This window comes from Nannospalax galili, unplaced genomic scaffold (assembly GCF_000622305.1).
Source record: "Nannospalax galili isolate Female #2095 unplaced genomic scaffold, S.galili_v1.0 scaffold54, whole genome shotgun sequence".
NCBI classification, from domain to species: Eukaryota; Metazoa; Chordata; class Mammalia; order Rodentia; family Spalacidae; genus Nannospalax; species Nannospalax galili.
Genome location: NW_008341028.1, coordinates 5,259,693 through 5,283,982, shown reverse-complemented (window position 1 = coordinate 5,283,982; position 24,290 = coordinate 5,259,693). Strand labels below are relative to the sequence as shown.

General features: G+C 42.7%; 1 protein-coding gene across 1 annotated transcript in view; it reads left to right on the top strand.

Moving 5' to 3' along the window:
• Positions 1–6,541: 6,541 nt before the first annotated feature.
• Positions 6,542–24,290, top strand: part of Spg21 (SPG21 abhydrolase domain containing, maspardin) — a 38,955-nt gene continuing 21,206 nt past the window's right edge. The window contains exons 1-5 of the mRNA XM_008836305.3: positions 6,542–6,756; positions 10,961–11,047; positions 13,654–13,815; positions 16,765–16,845; positions 18,702–18,847. Coding sequence (XP_008834527.1) covers positions 10,985–11,047; positions 13,654–13,815; positions 16,765–16,845; positions 18,702–18,847 — 452 coding nt within the window. The 5' untranslated portion in view covers positions 6,542–6,756; positions 10,961–10,984. The remainder of the gene's footprint in view (positions 6,757–10,960; positions 11,048–13,653; positions 13,816–16,764; positions 16,846–18,701; positions 18,848–24,290) is intronic.

Sequence of the window (24,290 nt, the reverse complement as noted above, 5' to 3'; positions counted from 1 at the left end):
TTATTTTGATATATCACAGTGAAAGATTTATCGTCCTCTTTTTTTTTTTTTTTTTTTTTTTTTTAACCCTGTCTAAAAAAAAAAAAAAAAAAAGAAAAGAAAATAGGGAAATCATTTTTCTATGCATTTTCTTGGAACTTAGTAAATTCCAGTAAATTGTATTTCTACAAAGTTCTCAGGTGTTTATGTCATGTGCTAAACAAACGCAAGCTATTCATTGTGGCTCTGGAACAGGGCCTAACTAGGAGCAAATCTATCAGACTGATGGCAAGAGTGTTGGAATGTGTCCCAAATACTGGAGAAGGATGTCTGTACCTTTTGTGGAGACAACAATGTGAAAAGTATAGGCTTTGAAATTATCAGATGCCAGTTCAAATCCCAGCTCCACTATTATTTAAACTAAAGCAAATTAATTAGCTTTCTCAGCTTCTGGCTTTCTTATCTATAAATTAGGTTAAATAATAAACATACTGTGAATTGGTCAAAAGACCAAACACAATAGTAAATCTACAACACCTACTAAATTCCTGATGTTTGGTGAGCAACTGGTGATTGTCTTGTCCACTCTCTGTCTTAGGTGCTATTGATGGACAGTTGCTCAATTGATACAAAGATTCAATTACACTAAATGAATAAGTTGTCAGGAATTTCTTTATTATGGTACTATACTTAACACAGTATTTTGCACATTAAAAATTGTTGAGGGATAGATCTCATGTTAAGAGTGCTTAGTGTTAGCCTGGTGTGGTGGCTCATGCCTTTAATCCCAACACTGAGGAGGCAGAGGCAGGCGGATATCTGTGAGTTCAAGGCCAGCCTGGTCTACGTAGTGAGTTCCAGGTCATCTGGAGCTACAAAGGAGACCCTGTCTCAAAAGAGATTTTTTTTTTTTTTTTGGTCTTGGAACTCACTATGTAGATCAGGCTGGCCTTGAACTCACAGAGATCTGCCTGCCTCTGCCTCCTCAGTGCTGGGACTACAGGTGTGCACCACCACACCCAACTTCAAAAGAGATTTTTTTAAAAGTGAGGTTTTGGTCACTTTTTCACAAATCCATGGGTCCTAGGGGACGAGGGGAGTATCCACTCTTAATGGGTTCAGTGGAAGGAGGCATTCTAGGTAGAGGGATGGATATATACAAAGGCCTAATGTGCGAAGACATCATCAAGTAGGGGGAGGGGAGGGGTTCTTCAGGGAGTTGCTATGGCTATTGCACAGTGGGCCCATAGAGAGCTGATTAGAGAGTCAGATGCTCAAGTCTGCATGTTGGATATCAGCTTGAAGGCAATGAATGGGAGCTATGGAAGGACTTAGAACAGAATACAATTGTAAGGTAGTTGCTTTAGCTATTTTAATCACAAATATGATACAAATAGGTTTTTTAAAATTATTATTTTATGTGTATATGTGTATTGCCTGCATGTGTGTAAGTGCACCTGTGTCATGCAATGCCCAGAGAGGATAGAAGAGGCTGTGGGATCCTCTGGAACTGAAGTTATGGACAGCTGTTCGCTACCAAGTGGGTGCTGTGATTCAAACCTGGGTCTTCTGCAAGACCAGCCAGTGTTCTTAACCGCTGAGCCATCTCTCCAGCCCACAAATAGGTTTTTATATGAAGTCATACATTAAATCTACAGATCTCCGCATCACCACACCAGGTATAATCACTGTATTATGTGATTTATATCCTTTTAAAAATTATGTCTTGGGCTGGAAAGTTGGCTCAGCAGTTAAGAGCACTGGCTATTCTGGCAGAGGCCCCAAGTTCCAATCCCAGCACCCACACTGAAACTAAAAACCACCTGAAACTCCAATTCTAGGGGATCCAATGCCCTCTTCTGCCCTCCACATGCAGGCATAACACTCATACACATAAAATAAATCAAAAAAATTTTAATTAAAAAAATTATGTTTGTGTGTATGCAAGTGTGTATGCACATGCTTCTGCAGGTGTCCATGGAGGGCAGAAGAGGGCATCAGAGCCCCTAGAACTGGAGTTACAGGTGGTCACCAGCCACCCAACATAGATGCTTGGAACTGAACTCCAGTCTTCTGCAAGAGCAGCAAGTACTCTTAACTGCCAAGCCATCTCTCCAGCCTAGATACATCTAGGATTGTTTTGTTGATCACTTGCTGCTCTTTAAAACAAATGCTGTCTCGTCAAAAAATAAGAGGGCCCCTCGAATACAGCGGCACATCCCTGTAAGCGCAGTACTTGGAAGGCAGAGGCAGGAGGATTACAGCAAATTTGAGTCCAGCCTGGTCTATAGAGCATTCCAGGCCAGCTGGGACTACAGAAGAAGACTCTGTCACAAGACACCATTCCCTCTCTGCCAAATAGTTGGGCTGATTCCACAAGCCAGTTGGCCTCTGTTTACTTTGCTTGGTATTCACAGCATATTTTGTGAACATTCTGGTTTTCCAATGAGAATTCCATACAGGAATAAGTACTATGGGAATACCCAGCAGACATCATTCAGGACAGCTGTAAATTCTTACAGTTCTGCCCACGAGGTCTGCATGAACCGGGGCCTGCCTGGATCAGAAGTTTGGGGCCTGCAGTTGTGACAAGACAGCTGGAACTCAGATATTAAGTGTTCTGGGTTGAAGTTAGGGAACAGAGAGCATGCTTGCCATGTGTTGTGGAACAACTGAGGACAAACAACCCTGGCACCTTTTCTAAGAGAAACAACACATCCATTAAAAAAAAAAAAAAAAAAAAAAAACAGGAGAAGCAGGGGCTTTTATTAAGGTCTGGCAGATGAGGTAGAGGTGGACTCTAGACCTGGGTGGGCCTACAAAAAGCAGAGAAGGGCCAGAGGGCCCCTGGGAGCAGGACCCCTTTCCTCTGCCTCCCCCAGCACCCACCCCACATCCATTATTTTTTGGTTTGATCTGTTACATTGTAACAAAAGTATATGTGTCATAAAACCAATCTACATAGTTTTCTCTTTTTTTATTATCAACAGTAAAGTTAAAAATTATATATCCGCTGGGCGTGGCGGCACACGCCTTTAATCCCAGCACTGGGGAGGCAGAGGCAGGTGGATCTCTGTGAGTTCAAGGCCAGCCTGGTCTACATAGTGAGTTCCAGGACATCTGGAGCTACAGGGAAAATCCATGTAAATGAGTGTTATAGCCAATGTACCAAATTTTTCTAAAATGAGTTGTGCAGATTGGAAATCTTTCTGTAGCTTTGATTTTTTTTTGTATGTTATGGATTTTATAACTGGATTTTGGTAAACAGTATCCCTGTTACTTTGTTAAAACATAAATTTTAAGAGAAAATAAAGAATTAAAAATAGAACAAGAAAAAAAAATTATATATCCCAGCATGGTAGCACACACCTGTAATGCCAGCACTCAGAAGGGAGCAGGAGAATCAAAACTTAAAGATTAGCCTCCCCTGCAGAGCAAGATTGAAGTCAGCCAGGGCTACATAAGAACCTGTCTCAAAACAAACAAAAACAAACAAAACAACCAAGGGGCTAGAGAGATTGTTCAGCAGTTAAGATTACTTGCTGCTTTTTATACAACTTCAACTCCAAGGGCTCCGACACCCTTGTCTGGTTTCCATAGGTACCCCACCCCACCCCACCCCATACAAATAAAAATAATAAAAATAAATGTTAAAAAATAATTTCCACACTAACAAGATTTTCTAATATATATAAATATATCCATACCTTAGGTCTCCTTGCTGCTGTTAGTAACTTTAGGGCCAGCAAGATAGCTCAGTGGGTAAAGGTACTTGCCTGCAAGCCAGATGACCTGAGTTCGATTCCCAGATCCCATGGTAGGAGAGAACTGATTCCTGCAAGTTGTCCTCTGACTTTCACACGTGTACCATGGCATATATGTACCTCCTATGCACAATAAATATATTTTTAATGTAAAAAATATAAAGTGGGCCTGTCGCACATATAATTCTAGCACTTGAGAGGCAGAGGCAGGAGAATCTTTGTGAGATGGAGGCCAACCTTGTCTACATACAAGTTCCAGGCCAGCTGGGGCTTAAAGGAGACCCTGTCTCAAAAACACCCCAAAAAAATTTTTTTTAAATATAGCAGGGGATCTAGGGCCTAAGGAATACAGTTTTAGGAATCGAGGGAAGATATATTAATTCACTCATTAATTCATTCAATATCTTTTTTTTTTTTTTTTTGGTCCTTTTAAGACAGGGTCCCCCTGTAGCCCCAGCTGGCCTGGAACTCACTATGTAGAATAGGCTAGCCTTGACCTCACAGAGATCCGCCTGCCTCTGCCTCCCGAGTGCTAGAATTAAAGGTGTGCGCCAACACGCACCCAGCCTCAATATACATATTTGGGGGGTAGTTTTTGAGACAGGGTCTTCCTGTAGTCCCAGCTGACCCAGAACTCGCTATGTAGACCAGTCTGGCCTTGAACTCACAGACATCTGCCTACCTCTGCCTCACAAGTGCTGGGCTAAAGGCGTGTACCATCACTTAGGCAATATATGTTTTTTTGTTTTTTGGGTTTTTTTTTTTTTTTTTTTGGTCTTTTTGAGACAGGGTCTCCCTGTAGCCCCAGCTGGCCTGGAACTCTCTATGTAGACCAGACTGGCTTTGAACTCACAGAGATTTGCCTGCCTCGGCCTCCCAAGTGCTGGGAGTAAAGGCGTGCACCACCATGCCCAGCGCAATACACATTTTTTTTACCTGCTGTTTATCAGTCATATCCTGTGCTAAGACATCGGTTGATGTCTTTAGACGTCTTTGCTTTAGACATCTTTGCTTTAGACAGATACTTTTGGTGAAGAGTTCTGACTTTTGAGAGTTGGTAAAACAACTTCAGATTTTTGTATCTGCCACTCTTTGCTTATAATTTTGGGCAATTCTGTTAGCTTTGAGATAGAGTATCCACTACAATTTGAGTCTGAGATCCTCCTGCCTTTGTGTCCTGAGTGCTAGACATCACGGCAAAATGTCTTTTCTCTAAGCTTTAGGCTGGACCCTATGAACTCACAGAGATCTGCAGACCTCTGCCCCTCCCAAGGGCTGGCATTGAAAGTGTGGGCCAGTGTGCTAGTCATGACTAAGAATGCTGTTTAGTTGGAAACTATCTTGGCTTTAATCCCATAACAGATGCCTGAATAAGGGCAAAGTTCATGGGCCTTTAACGGGATATAAACTTTTCCTTAGGACTGGAGAGATGGCTCAGCACAGTTAACAGCCTGCTGCTCTTCCAGAGAACCTAAGCTCAGTTCCCAGCACCCAAGTCAGGCAGCTCACAACCATCTGTAACTCCAGCTCCAAGGGATCTGATGTTCTCTTCTGGCCTCCATGGATACCTACAAATATGGCATATAGACATGCACACATCACATATGCACATGTACATGCACATAAATAAAAATAAATCTAGGGACTGGAGAGATGGCTCAGAGGTTAAGAGCCAGTGCTATTTTTAAAAATATTTTATTATTTTTATTTTATGTGTACACGTGTATTGCCTGCATGTAGGTAGGTGCACCAGTGTCATGCAATGAATGCCTGAGGAGGACAGAAGAGGCTGTGAGATCCCCTGGAACCAGAGTTACTGGACAGTTGTTAGCTGCCATGTGGGTGCTGGGATTCCAACCCAGGTCTTCTGCAAGAACAGTGTTCTTAACTGCTGAGCCGTCTCTCCAGCCCAGAGCCAGTACTATTCTTGTAGAGGACCTGAGTTCTGTTCCCAGCATCCACCTCTGGAAATTCACAACTGCCCGGAACTCCAACTCCAGGGGAATTCTGTGCCCTCTTCTGGCCTCCAGGGGTACTGCACTCACATGCACATACCCTCACCCAGACACACATAAGTTTTTAAAATAATAATCTCTGGGCTGGAGAGATGGCTCAGTGGTTGAGTACTGTCTACAGCTCTTGCAGAGAACTGGGGTTTCCTTCCCAGCCATTCCTAACTCTAGTTCTGGGGGATGACACCCTCTTTTGACCTCCTTAGGCATTGCACAACAAGGGGGCACTTAACATGCAGGCAATACACTCATGCATAAAATAAATTAAAAAAAAAGAGTACATTAGTTAGGAAGAGGAAGGAGATGGGGGAGTGGAAGAGAGAGAGGGCAATGGAGATGTGAACATGATCAAAATAATTTATAGATGTATGAAAATGTTAAAGTGAAATCCATTACTGTGTATCATTAAAATATGCTAATTTAAAAAAGAAAAGCGTATGCCAAGCCCTATTCACTACAGCTGGGACCCAAAGGTTCCCACCAAGAAGAGGACACCGTGAACTGAAGGCAGAAGCAGGTCCCCGGGGCTCAGCACCTGTCTACTGTCTTTTCACTTCCTCCTGGGTGCCCACGTTAGACAGGTGACCTGGAGCCGACCCAGAAGCTACTAGCCCCCTGCGCCCTTGGCCACTGCCGGGCCTGGCGCGAGCTTCCGACTCCAACCTGACCTGAGGCTCAGTGAGCGTCCCAACCCACCACCCGGGTTTGCAGCAGCCGGGTCACCACAGACACCGCCAGAGCCCCGCCCCTTCCTCGACACGTGGCCCCGCCCCCTCAGAACCCGGAAGCTGGGGGCGCGCTCCGGAGCCCCGGGTTCCTGAGCTGGGAGGCGGCGGCCTGGGCTGTTTGGCCGCGCGCCCCGCCCCGCAACGCCTCTGCCCGCCGCGCCCGCCCGCCCCACGCGCGAGCCCCTCCGCCTGCACCTGCTGCGCCCGAACTGGAACTAAGAGCTGCCTGGGCCGGAAGGAAAGGGACGTGGGGGCGGGGGGCAGCCACGGCAGGTGAGAGGCAGGCCTTGGAAAGAGGGAGCGTGAGTGTGTGATGCATGTAGGGGATGTAGGTGGGTGTGTATAGAGCATGCATGACTGCCTCGGTAGGGTGTGACTGAGTGTAGCCCACGAGTGGGCTGGTCCATGTGACCAAGCACGTGATCCATATCCGTGTGTATGTGTCTCAGCCTAGGTTCACAACGGATGGTCGGTGTGCCTGTGATCCTACTGTTGGATGGCTGTCACCGTTGGGGTTGCGGGTCGGGGATGAGAGTGTACACGATTCTTAAGCAGGCATTTCCTGTAGCGCGATCCTGGGACAGGGAGGCAGAAGCCCAAAGCCCAGGAACATTGTTTCAGTAAACTTTTAAGGGCTATGAATAGAGGCTAGTTCTGGAGATTCCTCCGCAGTACAGGCCAGGTGTGAGGCTTGTGAATGAGTGATGAGGAAAGTACCAGGGTCGGGGGGGGATCTCACTTTTCTTCTTTTCTTGAGGAGTTGTAAGTTGGATGTTGATGCCTTTGTCTCCATCTGCACGGGTCCAGCTCCTCCTGGTGCAAAGCTTCAACAGACTGAGCTATCTATATTTTCAGAAAGCTTTTATACCAGGAGCTTGAGAAGACATGTCGGAGAGATGTCAAGCAGGCATCTTTTCCTCCCTTCAGATTTGTAGATAATGGAATAGGTTCCTAGAGAAGGGGGGATAAATCTTCCCTAAAGAGATCTGAAAACATCATAGGATAGCTATTGAATACATACTGGTGTGGGGAGGGGTGGAGACCTATATTTAAAAGCCAGTTGTAGGATGGAGGATGTAGTTTGGTGACAAAAGTTCATCCTTAGCATTCTGGAGGCCCTAGGTTCACTCTCCAGCACCAATAATTGTGTCACCTAGAGACGCTCAGGTTCTAATACTTTTTTTTGTTGGTCTTATTAACATCACATTTGTAAGTACGCTATGGATTGCGATAAAGGAACTTGTGACTGGCAGTCAGCTAAACCTTTGAAAAGGCAGTCTCTTTGTCTGTAAACTGGCAGCTTCTATTGAAACCCTGAAGTGTGTGTTCACAACTAGCAGGTTTATTGTCTAGCTACACAAGGTCCAGAGAGGACTGGGTGTCCTCAGCACCCAGGAGGAGGGGTTTCCTTAATCATGATTAAAACTAATCTCTGGCCCATTGCCCACCATCCTGAACAGGTGTTTTTGTTTTGTGAAGAACCCAATCAGGAGAAATCAAACCCTCCCTGAGCTCACTGCCCACATTTTTATTTCATCCTGACCAGTTTGGTCACAATCTCAGTTAACCTTCTGGGTCATAGACAGAATATTCCTCTTGTGACTTGGAAAAGCATCTCACTTTAGTGGATGAAAGAGAGCTAGAACAAATGCCTTTTCATGCTGTGCACAGCTGCTTTTCTTCCGCAGCCAAGCCTTTTTCTCATAGACGTCAGCTGGTTAGAGGCAACATTTGGTATCTGGCTCACCTTTCATGACTGCCAAACTAGCACAAGTGTTAAAATTGTCCTTAACAAAAATTCAGTCACAGCTGGGTGGTGGTTCTCATCCAGTGAGGATAGTTATAACCTGTTACAATATTGAAGTGGTTGTGAGTTACACTGAAGACTGTTGGTAAGGACTCTTTCTACTTCTTGCTGTGGGAAAGTAGATGACTGCCCTTGTATGCCTGTGTGTTTGTATGGTAGGTTTTGGTTTGTGTATTGAAGCTGATTCTAAAACTATGAGTAAATTTTTATCCCAAGTTGGTTGACTATAGAAACAAACTTTAAAATATTTTATTTATTATTTTTATTTTATGTGTATGAGTGTATTGTCTGCATGTATGTGAGTGCAATGCTGCGGAGGTCAGAAGAGGGCTTCGGATTCCCCTGGAACTGGAGTTAAGGACGGTTCGTAGCCTCCATGTGGGTGCTGGGAATTGAATCCGGGTCCTCTGCAAGAGGAGTTAGTACTCTTAACCGCTAAGCCATCTCTCCAGCTCCTAGAAACAAATGTTAACAAATTGATTGAGATTTTATTTACACAGGGTCTCCCTGTACCGTTGGCTGCCTGGAACTTGCTAGGTAGATGAGGGTGGCCTAAAACTCAGATTCTCCTGCCTCTGCATCCCAAGTGCTGGGATTAAAGGCATGTGTCACTACATCGGGCTGCTTAACATGTTTTTAATATTCCCTCCTGTAGAAATTGTTTGTAGAAATGCAGTATTAGAAAAATCTTTCCAGTTGGATGGATTTAGATGATATGATAGTATTTCAAGTCTGTCCAGATAGAAAAATATTTCATAATTAACTGTATGTGCTGCTAGTTGCTTTCATTTAAATGTAATAGCTTAAGGAGATAGGGTGAAAAATCACTAAAATTCATGATATAAATTTATGAAAATGAAAGACAAAAAAATTAAGTTACAGCTTAGAGAAAGATATGTTAAAAGAGTAGGGTAAAATGGCTTAGATTTTTTTAAAAACATGTTAATATTTAAGGTAAAAAGTAAAGAATAATTTTCTTTGTTTCAATGTTAATAACCACATCTGTACACTTGTTTTGAGCATAAGATTGCTGGTGATTTTTCTTGGGATTTTAAAGCAACTTAAAATTTCAACAAACTTCTCCGAAGTACCTTCTTTGCTTTGCGAAAAGAGCCCTTACCGTGTCAGGACTGTAATTGGAGTGTGGTATCGGAATGTTTACATTTACTGTCCTAGGGCTTTACTATCCCAGTGTTCTGTCCCTGAGGGAGGTCCAATGAGGAAGGGTTCTATTGAGTTTAGAATCCTCTGCCCCTTGCCAGTCCAGAGGGCCATATTTAAAATGGAAGCTTAAAGTCAGCCCAGAAATAAGTCCTGGAGACTAGGGTTGTGTTTGAGGTCAGAGAACTCTTTGCAGAGCAAGTATTTGAATCCTTCCAGAGGGATGTGCAGAAGTTCTCCTCTTGGCAATAAGAGTCTGCAACAGGGAACTATAATTTTAGGTTCCTGTTATAACACCTGAGCAAGAGGGGCAACTTTTAAATTGTAGAGATTCATCCAGTTCAAAGCTCAGAGGAACCAGGGTTAGAAAGGATGTAGTCATCTAGGCTCCAGGGATATAATACTGAAACTCAGACGAGGAAACAAGCCCAAAAGTGGTCATGAATTATCCAAAGTCACAGAGCTATACAAGCTCAAAACAAAAGTCCATACCTTTTTTTCTTTTAAAGAAGGATTTTGTTTCAAATTAGAATGTCTTTAAGTTATATCACAGGTATACCAGAGGAGCTTTTATGGAACTTTTAGAGTGGTAGGGATTGAACCCAGGACATTGTACATGCTAGACAAGTGCTGTACCCACCCAGCTACATCCCAGCTTATGTAACTTTTAATCACATCAATGGCAGTGGCATATTTGCCTGTATTCTGTATTAACTACAGGAGTTAAGTACGTTAAGTTTCTGAAGTTGTGTTTTATTAAAGTTAGACTTATGACATATTGTGAATTTATCAGGAAACAGGACAGGCATACTAACTTCTTTCTCTAGCATAGGCTTCCCTATAATTCAGACAGGAACAGCTTTATTAAAATGGGTTCTTAAGATACTGTCAAAAGCTGGGTGTGGTGGCACACACCTTTGATCCAGCACTTGGGAGACAGAAGCAGGTGGGTCTTGGTGAATTCAAGGCCATCCTGGTCTACATAGAGAGTTCCAGGTCAGCCAGGACTATATAGTAAGACCCTATCTCAAAACAAAAATACAGTCAAAAGACAGCAGTGAGATTAGTTTGGAGTCTCTTAACTAGGACAGGTGGATGGTATTAGAAGAGACTGTTATAGCTAGGCATGGTGGTGCATGCCTTTAATCCCAGCACTAGAGAGGCAGAGGCAGGCAGATCTCTGAGTTCACTGAGTTCAAGGTCAGCCTGATCTATATAGTAAGTTCCAGGCCAGCTGGGGTTACTGGAAGACCCTGTCTCAAAAAAAAAAAAAAATTGTGTGTCCAGCCCTAGTTCTGCAGTAGCGTTCATTATTTAAATCTGCTAGACCAGATTTTTTCTTTGGAGGTACTAAAGGGATCGGAATAATTCATGAAATTGTTTTCTGTAGTTTAAGTGTGTACTGTTTCTTTGGTTTTAATGCATTGAAGGTATAGCTAGGCCAGGCTCTACATTGAGTTCTGATGTATATGAATTCTTCACATGAAATGTCATCTGCTTTTATTTCAGGGTTAACCTCCATTTCAGCTAACCATGGGAGAGATCAAAGTCTCTCCTGATTATAACTGGTTTAGGAGTACAGTTCCTCTTAAAAAGGTATGTATAGTTTTACAGAAAATCATAATTGTAGAATCTTGTGTTGTTTTTGTATGTGGTTTAGAGGCTATTCCTTTGTCTTGTTTGAGAGTCAAGATTATTGCCAGATACCATGTCTGGAGGTTACAGAGTATAAAGTTCACCCATTCCCTGTCCCATGCGATCAGCTTCTGAGACTTACTTGAGTAAAAGCAAGTGCAATGTATCCTTATTTACAACTCATTTTACTCAACTTCCAATAATTCAGAAAAGCTTATGGCACCATCTATGTAGTGAGAGTAGTCATTTCTGCTTCTGTACCTGAGACTTAAGGTTTACAGTGGGTCACATTAGAGAACTCCAGGCACCTTCCTGTAACCCATTTCCTTAAACCCCTCAAACACATGTCGAAATTTGCTATTGACTCTGAGCCCCAAGTTAATCCTAGACAAAGGCTGTTCATGTCACAAAGTACAATCTTTGCTGATTCTCCTACAGCAATATTAGAGTACTATGCAAGATCATCTGTGTGCCTCTTATTATTTTAGAAAGGCAAACAGCTATGAAAGTGTCATGCAGGCTTGAATACTAACAAAATTGTCCTTCATGAAGAAATCAGAGATACATTTGTCAAGTATAGGCAGGATGCCTGCCAATATGCCTGGCACTGCTGTGGACACTCCTCAGGTACCTTATTTAATTCTTTCAGAAGTTTGACAAACTGGGTGCTAGCATGCATACTTCACAGATGAGAAAACTGAGGTCCATAGAGTTAATGAGTGTGCTAGAGGTCACATAGCTTGGTAGAGTATGGATTGAAATCAGATTCATCTGACTTCAAAGTCTCTGGCTGCTTACAAAGGGAGTCCTCTTTCCCTTTTGTTCCCCAGGAGACTATTGCCAACATTGAAAGGAGAATTAGGGCTCATCTATCTTGTCCCATCCCTTTAAGTAACTCTTGTGAGCATCTCTTGGATTCCTTCTCTCAGCAAGCTGATCACTGGCCCTAAGATGCCCAAACTGACCTAAATAATATTTGTCAGTCATAGTAAATAAGTTCAGAGCTTCATGGTCACTTTTCAGAACATATCACAGAGGCATGGTGTTCTGGAGCATAGTATTTGTATTACTTTTCCTCCAAGTTAGATTATTGAAATAGTTCCCTAGAAGATTTTAGGTCTGTACCTGTCTACATGATTGTATCCCTGCAGATTGGGATTTGTTATGTGCACTGACAAAGGTCATTGAGTTTTGTGGGTTGCTTTTTTTTTTTTTTTTTTTTTGGAGATAGGGTCTTCCTGTAGCCCCAGCTGGCCTGGAACTCACTATGTAGACCAGGCTGGCCTCAAACTCAGAGATCCTCCTGCCTCTGCCTCCCAAGTGCTGGAATTAAAGGCATGGGCAACCACACCCACAGGAAAAAGATAACATAAATGCAAAGGTCAAAACATGAATGAGATGTATTGTGGCCATCTGTGACCTGGGGAAGGCCAGATGGAAATTGTTTGGCCTCCTTGGACTTTGTCTTGCTCATTTGCTGCTCTTGGTGACACCAGTGACCCTGACTAGTTGACTGCTCCTCACAGAGGGACACTGGAGGCCACAGCCCTGCCAACTGGCAGTTCTCAGAAAAATTGACCCAGAGCCTTCCTTTCTTTCATATAAAAGTAAGATAAATATTGATTTGAATTGTTAGTGAAGTGTAATAATAGCTAACCTGTGTTGCACACCTACTCTCTGCCGATCTCTGTGCCAAGCACCTCATTTCTTGTTTTCTTCCCCATGTTGTACTAAGAACCACTAAGTCTCAAAGGTTCCTGGTGACCTCTCCCTCTTATTCCTAAAAAAAAAATCAGTTCTATCCCAGGTCAGCTGGGGCTACAGGGAGACCCTGTCTCAAAAAGACCTAAAAAAAAAAAGGAAAAAAATTTAGTTCCTCTTTGTGCCTCAGTCCCAACCCCAAGTGAATGGTTGGTTTGAAACATTTCCAGAGATATATTTGCTTCATCCTTTCTTCGTAGCTGAAGTCCCCTCTGCCCCCCAGCTTTGCTCTAGAGCAGAATCCTAAAGGTTCTCCTGAGCTGGGGTGGTCTCTGCCTAGCCTATCCCAGAACCTAGATTCTCAGCTCCCCTGGCCTCTGCTGTTTAAGCTTCCACCCTACTGACCCTTGCCAATCCTCTGGGCCAGCACTCAGGAATGACTCTGCAAATTGTCTGTGTGCATGCGTGAGGGCATGCATGTATGTGTGTGTGTGTGTATGAGAATTGGCAGTGAAATATAATAGCTAACCTGTACTGAACATACACAGAGCCAGAAGTAGAGAAAAAAATAAATGCTGTGTACAGAGTTTAATGATAAAATAGATTTCTTATTATGAATGGACAGAACAATTAAAAACAGAAAAAAACAGCTCTTTGGAAGCTTCTAAAGCACTTCTGTGGAAACTGGCACTGAAGAAAGAAAAGGAAAAAGAAATGGTCTATTGCATAATACTAACCTGTGACTCCCAAGTTACCTTGTCACAAACAAGGCACCTGTGTCAAAATTGTCCGTGGATGTCGTAAAGTAGTGCCTTCAAACACAACTTCATGGTGTCCTTTTTGTTCCCCTGTAACCTTCCCTCCAGATTATTGTAGATGATGATGACAGTAAGATATGGTCACTCTACGATGCCGGTCCCCGAAGTATCCGGTGTCCTCTCATATTTCTTCCCCCCGTCAGCGGAACTGCAGATGTATTTTTCCGGCAGATTTTGGCCTTGACTGGATGGGGTTACCGGGTTATAGCTGTAAGTACCACTGCTTCAACATTAAAACTCAGATTGGGATGAGGAGTTGTCCTTCTGTTGCTGATTATCTATAGTACTGGGCACTGTTTGTTTGTTTTTTGAGACAGGGTCTTATTCTGTAGCCTTGGCTGGCCTGGAACTTGCCATGTAGACCAGGCTGGCCTCAAACTCACAGAGATCCTCTTGCCTCTATCTCCTGAGGGCTGGGACTAAGCACATGCACCACCATGCCTAGCTAGCAATGGGCATTTCATTTTTGGAGACAGGGTCTCCCTGTAGCCCCTAGCTGGCCTGGAACTGGCTATGTAAACCAAGCTAGCCTTGAACTCATAGAAATCTGCCTGCCTCTGTCTCCTAAATGCTGGGATTACGGGTGTGCACCACCACACCCAGCGTAATGGGCTCCCCCCCCCCCCCCCGGTCTTTTTGAGACAGGGTGTCCCTGTAGCTCCTACTGATCTAGAATTCGCTATGTAGACCAGGCTGCCTTTGAACTCACAGAGATCTGCCTGCCTCAGCTTCCTAAGTGCTAGGACTAAAGATGTGTACCACCATGCCTGGCTTGTAATGGGCATTTTTTAATTGATGTAAGATTTTAATTCCCTGTTTCATTTTTAGACCATGCACAGTTTTGTTTTCTTGAAATACTGGGAATCAAGCCATAGTTAGGAGAGCAATACCTGGCTAAGCTATTCCCATCACTTATTTCCCTATTTTATTAATTTTTTTAAAAAGTTTTTTAAAAATGGGGCTGGAGAGATAGCTCAGTGGTTAAGAACACTGGTTGTTCTTGCAGAAGACCCGAGTTTGAATCCCAGCACCCACATGGCAGCTAGCAACTGTCCATAACTCCAGCCCTAGGGGATCTGACAGCCTCTTCTGACCTCCAGGGGCATTGCACAGCACGGGTACACTTACTTACATGCAGGCAATACATGCATACACATAAAATAAAAATAAATAATTTTAAGGTTTTTAAAAATGCAGATATGAAAAAAAAATTGCAGATGTGTCAGGGCTGGAGAGATGGCTAAGTGGTTAAGAGCCCTGACGGCTCTTGGGGAGAACCCAAGTTCAGTTTCCAGCACCCACATAGCAGCTAACACCTATCCATAACACCACTTCCAGGGAATCTGATGGTTGTTGGCCATCATGCTGGAATTCAAACCCAGGTCTTCTACAAGAGCAGCCAGTGCTCTTAACTACTGAGCCATCTCTCCAGACCCTGGGTCAATTTATTTGTTGTTTGTTTTTTAATTTTTTATTTATTATTTTTATTTTAATGTGTGTAAGTGTTATGCCTGCATGTAGGTAAGTGCACCTGTGTCGTGCAGTGCCTGAGGAGGACAGAAGAGGCTGCTGAATCCATTAGAACTGGAGTTATAGACAGTTGTTAGCTGCCATGTGGGTTCTGGGATTTGAACCCAGGTCTTCTGCAAGAACAGTCAGTGTTCTTAACCACTGAGCCATCTCTCCAGCCTGTTTTTTTTTTTTTTTTTTTTTTTTTTTTGAGACAAGGTCTCCCTGCAGACCCAGCTGGCCTGGAACACTCTATGTAGACCAGGCTGGCCTGGATCTCACAGACCTGTCTCTTCCTTCTTAGTGCTGGGATTAAAGATGTGTGCCATCACGTCCAACAACATTTGAGGTTCTTTTTTTTTAATCTTTTTGAGACAGGGTCTCCCTGTAGCTCCAGCTGTCCTAGAACTCACCATGTAGACCAGGCTGGCCTTGAACTCACAGAGATCCACCTGCCTCTGCCTCCTGGGTGCTGGGATTAAAGGTATGCACCACCATGCCCAGCTTGAGGTTCTTTTTAAATTATTTATTTTTATTTTATGTGTATGAGTGTTTTGCCTGCATGTATGTAAATGCACTACTTGCATATAGTGGCCATGGCGCCCATAAGAGTGTTGGGTCTCCTGGAACTGGAGCGTTTGGATGGTTGCTAGCTGCCATGTGGGTGCTGGGAACCAATCCTGGGTCCTCTGCAAGTGAAACAAAATTTTGTGGTTCTTGATACAGGCTTTTCCCTGTTTCATGGAGAAATTCTTAGAGGACAAGTCTGAGTCCCCTAGAAATGAGTCTATGACTTATACTTTGTCCTTGTCTTTGGCAGTATTAGCAGATAGGCTATTTAGGGTAAAGTGCCATACCTTATTTTTTCATAAACGATTAAAGTATAGGAAATCAGATGGGATGCCTAAGTCAATTAAAAAGAACTATTTTATTGAACAATTCCTTAAAGAAGTGCTGCTATAAGGGAGTGTGCTTTCTTCAAAAGGATTTTATTTCCAGTTCTGCTGAGCTCCTTGAACACCGTGTCCTCAATTCAGAACAAAATGAGGCTTAAGGAAAATCAGTACTTTTGTACCTGGGTGAATTCTGCTGTATTTGCACTTGACCCTTAGACTATTTGGAAAGGAAATTGATATGAATTGAAATTGTTGTTCACATATCTTCGCTTGAATATATTCATTTTTTTTCTTTTAAAATTTTGGTCTGTAGCCGGGCGTGGTGGCTCACGAGGACTTTAATCCCAACACTCGGGAGGCAGAGGCAGGCAGATCTCTGTGAGTTCAAGGCCAGCCTGGTCTACATAGTGAGTTCCAGGACAGCTGGAACTGTCTCAAAAAAACCAAAAAAAAAAAAATTTGGTCTGTAAAATATAAATTAAAAAGTTTAGAATATCTTATTTTCACACACTTCGGGCCATCATGAGGGCTCAGTAGGTAACACCTGAGTTCAATCCTTGGAATCTGTATGAAGGAGGAAGGAGAGAACTGATTCCACATGTGCCAAATCCACTCATCATGCATTTATTTTCGTACATTTTTAATAGGTGAAGCTTGAACAAGGAGAAGTACTATTATGTGAGTCCTAAACTGTTCAGATATGAGTTGCATTTTTATTTTTAATAGTTTTGACATAAAAAAATTCTTATTTCAGTTGCAATATCCAGTTTATTGGGACCATCTTGAATTTTGTGATGGATTCAGAAAACTTTTAGACCACTTACAGTTGGATAAAGTGAGTACCCTGAAAGTCATTATTTAACATGCAATTGTAATGGAGTGTTTATATTGTTTTGAGGTTTTTTTGTGTTTTTGTGGTTGTGGTTTTTGTTTTTGTTTTTGTTGTTTTGACAGGGTCTCTTCAGTCCCAGCCTGCCTGGAAGTCACTATGTGCACCAGGCTATCCTTGATCTCACAGAGAGCCTTCTTCCTTTGCCTTTCAAAGGCTGGGATTAAAGGTGCATGCCACCATACCTGGCATGAGTGTTTATGTTGTAAAGACTGAAGTAGTATTTTTATTTATTGATTGATTGATTGATTTGGTTGATCTTTTTGAGATAGGGTCTCCCTGTAGCCCCAGCTGACTTGAACTTCTATGTAGACCAGGCTGGCCTTGAATTTACAGAGATCCGCCTGCCTTTGCCTCCTGAACACTGGGATTAAAAGTGTCTTTTATTTTTTAACAACAGCTTTATTGTGATATAATTTACGGTGATACAATGTACGGTTTTTAAACTGTCTTTTAAATTCCCAAGTGTTTGTGACTATTACCAATGTCAACTTTGGAGAAATTTTTTTCACCCCCCAAAGAAAGAAATTTATTGGGCCAGTAAGATGGCTCAGTGGGTAAAGGTAATTGCCACTAAGCCAAGACTTGAGTTTGATTCTCCAGGATCCACATGGTGGAAGGCGAAAACTTCCCACATGTTGTCTTCTGACCTCCACATGCATGCCATGCACATGTGTGCCTATACAGACACACATAAATTAAAAAAAAAAAAAAAAGTGCAAATCAGAAAAAAAATGATCAGCCATCATTCACCTCCTGGCTCTGCGACCTACTCTTTCTGTCTCTATGAACTTATCTGTTCTGGGTATTTTACCTAAACTACAAGTTGTGTGGTATGTGGCCCCTTGTAACTGGCTTTTTCTGCTTTGCATAATGTGTCTGAGGTTTGTTCAGTTGTAGCATGGGTCAGCACAGGTTGAGGGTCTTGTCTGAAATACTTGACATTGGTGTCTCAGACTTTGCAATATTTGTATATACTTTACCAGTTGAGCATCCCTGATCTGAAAATCCCTAATGCTACAAAATCTGAATTATGTACTCAAAAAGTTTTTGATTTCAGGGAATTAGTTTTTTTTTTTTTTGTTCTTGTTTTGTTTTCCCTTAGGTTCTGTTTTGTTTACTTGCTTGTTTAGATAGGGTCTCATGTAGCCCAGATGGGCCTCAAACTCACTGTGTAATCAAGGATGACCTTGAACTCCTGATCCTCTACCTCCCAAGTTCTGGGATTAAAGGCATAAGCCACCATACCCAGCTTGTTTTTCTTTTAGTTGTGTGTGTGTGTATGTGTGTGTATACATGCATGCATGGGTGTATGCACTTGCAGAAGTCAGAAGATAGTATTAGATGTCCTCCCCTATCACTTTTCACCTATTTCTTTGAGGCAGATTCTCTCCCTGAACCCAGGTTCCCTATTTTCTTTGTTAGGTAAAAGATCCTCCTGTTTCCAACCCCCTCAGAGCTGGGGTTAGAGGTATGTGCAGGATGCCAGCTTGTTACATGGGTACTGGGAGCCAAAGTCTGGTCCTCATGATTGTGTAGCAAGTGCTCTTAACTGCTGAGCCATCTTTCCAGCCCTCTTAACTGCTGAGCCATCTTTCCAGCCCCCTGGTATATTGTTTCCTTGATGGGGTACATGAATTGTATTGAAATATAGTATTTGCTACATTTCTAACTGCTGGTAGATATTTCAACCTGCTGCGTAGTGATGACATTGTGTGATTAACAATAATTGAAGCAATTTTTTTTGTTATGTTCAGGATTGATCAATGTTTTAGATATGCCTTATGTTTGTTTATAATTAGGTTCATCTGTTTGGGGCTTCTTTGGGAGGCTTTTTGGCTCAGAAATTTGCTGAATACACCCACAAGTCTCCTAGAGTCCATTCCCTCATCCTCTGCAATGCCTTCAGCGACACCTCTATCTTCAACCAAACTTGGACTGCAAATAGGTAAGAACATAGACTTTTTTTTTTTTTTTGTCTTTTTGAGACAGGGTCTTCCTGTAGCCCCCACTGGCCTGGAACTCATTATGTAGACTACACTAGCCTCAAACTCAGAAATACCCACCTGCCTCTGCCTCCCGAGTGCTGGAATTAAGGGCATGTGCCACCACGCCCGTCTAGAACATAAAACATCTTTTTTTTTTTTTTTTTTTTTTTTTTTTTTAAAAAAATTTTTGGTCTTTTTGAGACAGGGTCTCCCTGTAGCCTCAGCTGTCCTGGATTCACCATGGAGACTAGGATGACCTTGAACTCACAGAGATCCGCCTGCCTCTGCCTCTCGAGTGCTGGGATTAAAGGCGTGTGTCACCACGCCCAGCTAAGACATCTTTTAAATGTCAACTTTGGGAGAATTTTGATGCAGTGAAGAGAGAAGATGGAAAAGAATAGAATTCAGTAAACTCTTTCCATTACTCAGTTTTTGTTTAATGTATATTCGTATATTCATACACTTTGGTCTCTCTTTGGTACATCTATAATAACAGACATGTTCTGTTTGTCCTACTCTGTTGACTGGCACAGTTATATTTGCTTTTTCCCAATTTTCCATTGTGTTCTGCTATAAATCTTCATACAGTTTGTTTTACTTCCCTGTCTGGGTTATTGTCCTGAGATATGTTCTCCAAATGGAAAGCCTAGAGATCTTAGTCTGTCAGAGAATGTGCTGCCCATCATGACACTTGATGTTCTTCAGAAAGATAGACATGGTAGAATTACTTTGGGAGCAACCAGTGGGATACCTGTTTCCTCTGAACCATCCCTTCATCGATTTTAATATTTATTTACTTATCTATTTAGGTTTTTTTGAGACAGGGTCTCACTGTGTAGCACTGGTTGGCTTGAAACTCATTATATAGACAAGACTGGCCTCAAATTCACAGATTCTCCTGCCTCTGCCTCCCCAGTTCTGAGATTAAAGGTATGTGCCACCTTTACCCATTCATTTAATTGATTTTAACATTTATTTTTAACCTTTTCATGTGTGATTGTGGTTGCCAGCCATCTCACACATGGTGGAAGTCGGGACACCTTGGTTGTTGGTCCTCACCTTCCATCTTGAGGCCAAGTCTCTTTTTTGCAGCTGCATATGCTAAGATAGCTGGGCTATGGGCTTCAGGGATTCTCCATCTAGCTGTGGGAGCACTGGGATTACAGACCTGCACTATGCACCTGGTTTTATGTGGATCTAAACTCAGGTCCTCATGCTTTGTGATGGTTTGAATGAGAATGTCCCCCTTAACCTCCAAGTATTTACACTTGGCCCCAATTGCTGGCACTGTTTGCAGAAGTTTAGTAGGTGTGGTCTTGCTGAAGGAAGCATGTCAGTGGGGATGGGCTTTAGAGTTCAGTGCCTGATTCTACTTCCCGTCTGTCTCTGCGTCCTGTGCTTGAAGATGTGAGTGCTCAGCTTTCTGCTCTGGCTGTGACCTGCTATCCCTCCCCTCCCTGATAAACATCCCTCTGGAACCATAAACCCTTCCAGAAGTTGCCTTGGTCATAGTATTTTTATCACAGCAGCAGCAAAGTAATACAGAAGCTGGTACCAGAGAGTGGGTTGTTGCTATGAAGAGCCTGAACATGTTGTTTGTGGGAAGAATGGAAAACTTGGAAGTTTAAACTAGAAGTGATTGAATGCTATAAGCAGAACTTAATGAGCCATTGTAGTAGAGGCCTGACTCAATATGTTCCAGAGGGAGAGGGAAACAAAGACTTAAGCAGCAACTGGGATATTTTGGCAAAGAATCTGATTTCTGTCTGCTTGAGGCCTAAGAACTTGCCTGAGGCTAAATTAAGAAGTAATGGACTAATTTCTTTGGTGGAGGAAATTTCAAGATAGAATCTATGATATGGTTATTAATGGTAAGTACTATGCAGATCTACCATGAAAAGGAGCAAGTAAAGCAGAAAGAAGTATAAAATGTACTGTTTGGAAAGAAGGAGAACACTAGGAAGCTTAATGTTGCAGTCCAGGCAGCCAGGTGTGTCCTGGAAGAAAAGTTCACATTATCAAAGAGATGCCTCCAGATCTGTACTTGAACAATGGAAAGAGTGACCTTAGGGCAAGACCTCAGCAGCTAAGCTTCCAGCTTGTGAAAAGAGAAAATCCTAGAAAACCACAACATACAGAAGCTGCTGATAATATGAAGGGGGGCCAAGGTTGATCTCAAGCTGGCAGCCAAACTTGGCAGTGTCATCCACATGTGCTGCCTTTAGAGGCATGAAAGATGCAAGAGGGAGGGGATGAGTCATCCGAGCTCTTTGGAACTAAACATTGGACATGGAGCTATAGGATTTAATTTTGCTGTCCTGGTTTTCAGTATTGTTTGGGTGTGATATTTCCTCACTATGCCGCCATTTCTCCATTATAAAATGGAAATGTGTCTTCTGTGCCATTTTATGTTGGAAGTATGTAATTTGCTTTTTAATTTTGCAGGGGGGTACTGTTAAGAAAGTGCTTTGAGTCCCAGAAGAGATGTTGGAAACTTGAATAGTATTGATACTGTTAAGAACTTTGGGGACTTTTAAAATTAGACTAAATGCATTTTGCAGTATGATATGCCTGTGAGCCTATAGGGGCCAGGGAGTGGAATCTAATAGTTTGAATGTGGACTGTCCCTCATAGGCTCCAAGTATTTGAACACCTTGTCCCCAGTTGGTGGCACTGTTTGGGGAGATTTAGGAGGTGTAGCCTTGTTGAAGGAAGCATATCATGGGGGGTGGGCTTTAAGAGTTCATAGCCTTGCCACATTTCAAGTTTGTCTCTCTCTGCTTCCTGAGCCTACTTGAAGATGTGAGTGGTCAATTTCTCTGGCTGCTTCCTGCCATGCTTCCCTCACCATAATGGACTTTTATCCCTCTGGAACCATAAACCCCCAAAATTCTTCCTTCTATAAATTGCCTTGTTGTGGTGTTTGTCATGTAATACATGCTTGGATGGTAAATGCATTACCCACTGAGCCATCTCTCCAGCCTGATTTTCCACTTTAGTTTGGTTGTTATTAAATATCTTAAAACCAATATGTGCTTCCTTCATATCAGGGAAGGCTAGTCTCTACCCTAAAAAATAGCTTGTTACTGAGCACAGGTCCATTTATTTCCTATTTGCAAAAGGCCCAGTGAATTGAGGACAGGTTATTGGGGTGAGAAAAGATTGTATTTGGTAGACCAGCAAAACAAAGAAGACTGGCAGGGTCCTGAAAGGCCACCTTAGCATAGGTTTTACTTTATTATCTGTGTATAATGTGTTGTTAGAACAGGTTTTAAGCTCCTTTTATCTTTAAGAGGAAATGACTGAGGAAATCTGGAAACTGGTGATGTCCTGATTTGCACTGCTGGTTTAAATGATGAATGGGAATTGTGTGCTCAGGCAGGTGCAGGCCCTTTCTAGCAGCCTAAGTGTAGCTTCAATCTTCCTACTGTCAATATTCCATTCCACAGCCTTGGGGGGGGGCGGGGATGACCACTGTGGTTGCTTCCTGCTAAGGGCAGATAAAGGAAGGGTGATTTCCGAATGGAACTGCTTAACTTGGAGTTAGAAAACTTGCCCTACTCAGGTAAACTTGGGCTGTAACATTAGTTCTGAAGTTTTTCCATTGCATCTCAGCAAAATCAGTGCTTTCCCCTATTCTAAGTATGGTTCTGCCATGGGTTTTAACTGTATGCGAGGTTAAGCTTAAGTCAGAATTCCCTTGTTCCCGGAGAGCAAACCAAAGTTCCTTTTTGGAATGTAGCCTAGGACTGAGATGGCCTTGCTTTCTCTAGGGGTTGTACCCATTCCCATTAGCTGTACAACTTTATAAGATCTTTCCTGTACAGTTTCTGGGTAGGACCTTGGGGAGATTGTGATATTTGTTCAGATGTCTTATGTAGTAAATATATTCAGTCAGTCCAGAACTAAAGGGAAGAATTGAACAGAGGCTTGTTAGGACTTGGCCAATTTGGTGGATAAGCATTCTTCCCCAAGGTCAGTATTTCTGGCCCAACAGGGAGATTATATCAAGGATATAAGAAGACTACTTCCCCATCAAGAGGAAAAGGATAAAAAATGCCAGTGTTTGTTGCTAATATTTTGTTTTAAGTACTGGAGGTTCTCTATTGTGGTGACAGTCCAAAGATCTGACCAGCCTGGTAGAACAGGAAAGTCTGGTGCAGACTCAGTCCATGTGTAGTGGATCCACAATTTTAGTTTAGGTCTAACCAATTTGACAGAATGGGTTCTTAGAAGTATCTTAGTTGGTCTGGTTCACTTTACTACATGCTGGTGTCTGGTCCTTGTTCCTGGTAGGTTTTTGGGACTTACTCACCAGGTTAGAATGGATGGGCATTGCAGTGGTATATGCAGACCCATTGGAGGCAAACTTGGATAAAAGTTAAATTTATCCCCAATGATCTTCATACCCAATTAAATGCCTCCTTCAATAAGTCAGCATATTCTTCTCTTACAGAAGGAAAGATGAGAAGTAGCCAATCATATAGTTTTTTTGTTTGTTTGTTTGTTTTTTTTTTTTTGGTCTTTTTGAAGCAGGGTCTCCCTGTAGCCCCAGCTGTCCTGGAACTATGTAGACCAGGCTGGCCTTGAACTCACAGAGATCCGCTTGCCTCTGCCTCCCAAGTGCTGGGACTACAGGCATGCGCCACTACGCCTGGCTTCATATAGTATTTTAAGTTTGTGTTATTGTATGTGTATGATGTTAGTACAGACACATGTGCCACAGTGTATATATGGAAGTTAGAGGGCAACTTTCAGAAGTCTGTTCTGTCCTTGTTGAGGCAGGGTCTCTTGTTTCTACCATGCTGCACACTCCAGGCTAGGCTGGCTGGCCCAGAAAGCTTCCAGGTGGTTCTCCTGTCTGCCTCCCATCTCATCAGGGAAGTGCTGGGATCACAGATATGCACCACCACATCTGGCCTTTTGCAAGGGTTCCAAGGATGGACTCAGGTTGTCAGGATTGCACAGCAAGTGCTTTTACCCACTGAACCATCTCATAAGCCCTTTGAAAGGACTCAGTGTGATCCTGCTTCAGGGAGTTACCCTTTATCATAACAGAGTAACTGGCAGTGTCTTATTCCAAGTTAAATTGGTTTCTTGAAAAATATTTGCAAGTTTCCTTTAAGATGTGACTAATTTTCTTGGTATTTTTCATTGCCTGAGGCCTCCAAGAAAAGTGTTAATTCCAGTAATATGCAGTATTTTAGACCCTGATTGGGTGGCAGCTGAGACACAAGAGTGGCCGTTGTCACTTGTTTTTTATTTTTTTAATTTTTTTTTGTCTTTTTGAGACAGGGTCTCCCTGTAGCCCCAGCTGTCCTGTAACTCACTGTGTAGACCAGGCTGGCCTTGAACTCACAGAGATCCGCCTGCTTCTGCCTCCCAAGTGCTGGGACTACAGGC